Source organism: Sprattus sprattus (assembly GCF_963457725.1).
Source record: "Sprattus sprattus genome assembly, chromosome: 4".
Lineage (NCBI taxonomy): Eukaryota > Metazoa > Chordata > Actinopteri > Clupeiformes > Clupeidae > Sprattus > Sprattus sprattus.
The window spans coordinates 37,358,927-37,364,300 of NC_137923.1; the positions used below are offsets into that span (position 1 = coordinate 37,358,927).

General features: G+C 45.6%; 1 protein-coding gene across 1 annotated transcript; it reads right to left on the reverse strand.

Annotated features, from left to right (window-relative positions):
• Nucleotides 1-585: 585 nt before the first annotated feature.
• Nucleotides 586-3,465, reverse strand: LOC308364423 (1-phosphatidylinositol phosphodiesterase; the record flags this gene model as incomplete). The annotated part of the gene is made up of 3 exons (XM_080837549.1): nt 586-873; nt 1,757-2,327; nt 3,425-3,465. The coding sequence occupies 3 exons, from the start codon at nt 3,463-3,465 to the stop codon at nt 586-588; spliced, it is 900 nt and encodes a 299-aa protein (XP_080693675.1).
• Nucleotides 3,466-5,374: the final 1,909 nt, after the last annotated feature.

Here is a 5,374-nt window from a genome sequence, read left to right on the forward strand (position 1 = left end):
CGCCATCACTACGGTTGAGTATGCGCTCTTACTGCCATACCAATGAGCCTGGCACTGTGGTTTAGGTGTGAGGGTGCAGGTTTGGCACAGCGCAGGCCCGGGTTGCTCTCTCCCTTCGCTACCATCCTTGTAATTGGCATTGCAGACACAGCTTTTCCCCAAATGTCTATCACTATATGGACAGTGTAGTCACAGACCATTCCTCTAATACATTCACCCAATCATCAAACCTGTCCAGGAACTTCCCAAAATTTCAACCTGGAAAGGAAAATGAACACAGCTGACACCCTTGACAACTGAGTGGCAGCCTGTGAGGGCCCTTTTTATTTCAGTCAGAATGATTTCTGATTCACCGTGACAGATTGTATTGTCTGACGGAACGTGACAGATCCTGACGTCTGATTGAACCTGACAGACCGTGATTTCTGATTGGCCGTGGAAGACTGAGGCCTGATTGGGTGTGACAGACCATGGTGTATAGTCCTGGTGACCTCTCCCCCTAACCCCCACCCCACCCCACCCCCACGCCCGAGGACAAAAGGGGTTGGCATGTTGGCATACTGGCACAGACAGTTTATTGAGCGTCTATGCCGATGTCTTGTTGCCCCAGTTGAAGTTGATGATGTCGCGGAGGAGAGGGGCACCTGGGAAGTCTGCGGTGATGATGCCAAAGCGACGTGGCTTCCCTGCGCGGGCAGACAGGTAGTCGTAGAGAAGTGGATTGACCCGGCGGGCGAGCGCGTAGGGCCAGGCCCGGATGCTGGCACCGCTGGAGTACGTGAGGTACATGCGGGACCTGTCGCTCACCTCGGCCTTCTCCAGGTGGTTGTACACGCTCTGCCACTTCTCTGAGACGTGATCCATAGATGGAACCTGAGGAAGACCAGGGAGATATGCCATTTACATTAAGCAGATGCTTCCTTACTGATGAGACAGTAGTGGTGATATGACACACTGCCTGTCTGTATGAAGCCCTGGTAACCTCCAGGTACATACTGTATAATTGGCCAGGTCATTTGTTAAAGCTGTCTTGTTAATTTGCAAAGAACTCCAACCAGCTGGCTCTGTTGATTCAGACAGATATGAATGGTTTATGCCACTTACCAGAATAGACAAATAATTGATTAGATTTAGTAATCATGCATGGAACCATTGATGGAAGACCAGAGGTACATGCCATTTGAATGTAGCAGATGCTTTAATAGAAAAAACTTTGTGTCATATGACACACGGTGTGTGTGTTTATTACCCTGGTGATGGTAATGGAATTGCCTGGTACACAAAAAAAAAATGCCTGCCAGACTGAAACGGCCTTTTGTTGCTAATGGCAACAGCAAACCAGTAGTCGGCTAACTCACCTTAAAGACACTTGTGTATGTTAATTCTAGTAACCTAAAAAAGTAATGTAATTTATTATATGTTCTTAACATTTGAATGAAATATAAACAAAACATTCTCCAATTATAACCATATGTATTTTAAATGTTAAGCCTGCTGGAGAATGGTTTTAGGTCCCATTGTTTGGCCTATATTTCACACTTATGACACCATACAGATTGTAGTCACATTGTTGTCTGACACTTTATCTAAAATGTTTCCCAGCATAGGAAAGGCATACTTTATGTACCTGTAGTAAAAACAATTTGGTTGAGTTAATATAGTATCAGAAAGTTAGAGAGAGTTGCTCAGGATGTGGAAACTGAAGAAACACAGGGTTTTTACTTCCTGGTGTGTAAATGTGTATGTTTGCAAGTACCTGCCAGTCATCTGCAATGTGCAGAGAGGAATAACGCATGCCCAGGGCCGGGCCAGGGAAATCCTGCAGCACGATAAGCTTCCCGCGAGCCTCGCCCATGGTGGCTGTGCGTCGGCTGTGCCAGAGCAGGTCCCAGCTGGCGTACGTGTGGACGTAGCGCACCACGGCGGCGTAGATGTCCCGCGTCTCGCTCAGCTCCTCCCTGAGCCGCATCAGCACCGTCTCGCTTGGGTGCTCCTTCAGGAAGGAGTCCACACCCTGCAGCACGTCCCCGAAGTGGGCGTACTGGTAGGAGATGCCGTGGTGGATGGTGAGGTTGCCGCCCACGTGGCGCACGCGGACATCCAGGAAACGGACACCGGCGCGAAGCTGCTGCGGGAGCGACCAGGACTGGCACTCGGCCAGACCACCACCGTACAGCGCCATGGTGTTGTGGGTGCCGGGCATGGTGATCTCGGACAGCGGGCGACTGCTGGGGATGTCCGCCATCCAGGAGGGGTTGAGGAACTCGGGTGTTGGCGTGTCATCGTAGTCTGGGCGCTGGAGTGCGCCACTGCTGACGCTGACCAACCTGTGTGGACCAGGAAGAGACAGGGCACCGAGGAAAGGGCACCAGACAGAAGGTACCATAGATGGGTCATGGGTCATGGGTCACATGGGTCATGTTATCATAAAAACAGGCCATGAAGTGTAATTAAATTAAATTAAAGTGTAATAAATTTAATTACGGCACCGCAACAATAATGGTGCTTGATACAGCAGCTTATGACAAAATAAGGCGTCAGTGAGGGAAAGGAACAAAATTGCATCAGCAGCATTATTCAAAAGGAGAACACAGACACAACACAAAAGATATCTGTAACGGTGTGTTATTGAACAGATTACCACACAACCAAACAAAAAGAAATGACAAAATATTATGTGTTGGAGCAAAGCCAGACAATCATGCCTAATATGGGGAAAACAGAATAGAGGGAAAACATGCAGCACTGATCCATGCATCACAACAATCACAGAACAGTAACAGATACATGATTTATTTCAGACACATACTGTGTAGGTAGGGCATCATGGACATTACGGGGCAAAGCTAAGTGCTCGTGCCTGTCGTTGGGACAATAGAATGGAAGCTAACCACATAGGACACATCCACAGCTCAGCCCAGCATGCCCAGACAATTCACAGTGGGGCTGGTTGAGGGTATGGGGAGGTCACGGGTCAGACTGAACATGATGGCACTCAGAGCCCAAAAACAGTGCCAGGTACGGAGGGAGGTCAGGGGGGTCGGAGGCTGTGCCAGTGCCACCGGGCGCCAGCTGCCACACCATTAGTGTACTGGCAACCAAGCCAGGCTCAGTGTTAAGAGCAGCTGGTGCAGAGGCCACCTGGAGAACGACGCTATTGTGATGTGTGAGTCTGGGCTGCTCTTGGGGCACAGTGAGTTGATTTCATTCAGTGGAAAGTACACAGGTGACAAATACAAGGAAATTAAGCATGAACCTGGCCAGAAGTCTTCTCTCATAAACCTCAATACATCTGTGGGGTTTATTATAAGAGAAATAACGATGGGAAGAGTGCGGAAAAATTTTATTTTAGAAATGAATTTGCCCAACACACACCAGTTGAAGAGCGGGTCTTTGTGAGTGGTTGTTAGCATTTGCATCTTACCATAGCAAAATCGTCTCCATCAAAGTCAGTTGTAGGGTCATATCGAAGATGTTTCAATGGGATCTCAAAGGGAAAAGGTTTCAAAAAGGTTTTAAGTCTATCATCAGGTTAATGTTATATATTCACTGCTATATCAGGTCAATTGCCATACAACATTTATTTAAAGGTGCATTAAGGATTAATAGCTATTCGCTAAAGGTATGCTAGCAGCTAAAACTAACGAAATCTCTTGAAATGTGCTGACTTTGACATTATGACAAACTAATTACTCAACGACTGTCCTTACACAGTCAAACATCAATCATGTGCAACACAAGACTAAGCAAGACGGCAAATAAGCTATTTACTAGATCGGCAGAAGGTAATCAAAGTCAGGTCGGCGGGCATCGGCAGGCAAAACTACAGAACGCAGTTATATGCCTATCGACCCTGCTATGCCATTGGCACGGACGCAATTCTCGATATTAAAAGTTATTGTAGCACCCCCAATTTTTTTTAAGCTGTTATTTTAAGGTTAAACTGCTTATCCTTACCCTAATCCTGAAGCATAATTGTTGCATATTGTACCTTTAAGACAATGTAATAATCACATACATACTATAACTTATAATTATAATAACAACAACAATAATAATAAGTAGTAGAAGAAGAAGACATCCATAAATAGGCTACCATGCTACAAACTGAAAGAGAAGCTAAATAAAGTGTAGACTTGTGTAACACTGTAAAGGCAAACAGCTATTATTTCTTGCTGATGTTATTTTCCTCCGTTCTGTTTTCAACACTCCAGCACATTCCAATTGCTTCAGTGAGGCCTTTGTCAATGCTGCGCTCGGAACTAACAACAGCAATTGTTTGTCTCCGGCTGACTTCACACAAACCCTGCACTTCATGTCACTGAGCTACAGTACACATGCTGTCGGCCTTGAATCATCCAAACAGCATTCGTGTGAATGCAGACTTTGTGGACCTTGTGTTATTAAAAAAATGAGTGAGAACGTAATATTAAAGCACACATTAAAATGGAAGGAATGCCTCTGCAGAGATGTTGACAACATTCTGCTGACCAGAAAACACGCCTAAGCAAACCACAAACTTTTTTTTCTCTGCCCTGAGAGCAAAGGGTATGTCTCAGCAAATCGATAAGCCTGTGAGCCGTCCCATTGCTACAATGATTTTAGGCATGACAATTACATACAAAAAAAAATTCACTTACCCTGTTCTGAGGTCAGAGAGCTGTCACAGCACTGCCTGTGAAAACCAGTGTGAAAGAACACTGTCAGGTCTTGGCACAACCCAGTAGCGCTTTAACACCTGTTTTTATGGGCTACATCCATGCTGTCTGCTGTTAACTTCAGAGATACTGTGCTGGTTGGAACTAGCAGGACATACTGATAACAGTTGACCCCCTTGTTTGAGGGGTCAGTGTATTTTCGTCATACTTTAGCTACTGCCGCAGACTGTCAGCAGAGTAGACGGTTACAAAGAGTGAAGTCTGAGTGCTTGAACTTGTTCTCAAATCTATGTCCACTACAGTGAGAGGTTTGTGATTGTCATAGTAACACCTGTTTGCGAATGCTAACATATTTAAACCTACGTATAGTCTATAGAGCGTGTTTTTTCATGGGAAGTTCAGAAACATCACACAGCTGTAGGCTAAAAATAGGCAGCCAAAAGCTTCTGGCCGTGACCAAACAGTGAGGTACAGTGATACGAAATGGAAAAAATATCTTTTTCAGTTCGGGAAAAGACCTTCTGGCCTCTGAGGTGCACCAGCTGCTGCTGCAAGCTAAACACTAGCCTGGGAAAGTGAACAGATTCAGGAAACCATTTGTTTAGATGGAGAGTAAGAAATTCTTTTTGTCATTAAAGCTCATGGCTGTAAAATGCAGCGACATTTTCTTTTTTACAACGTCTTCGCCAGCGTAAACAGTAGCACCCCTCACGGTT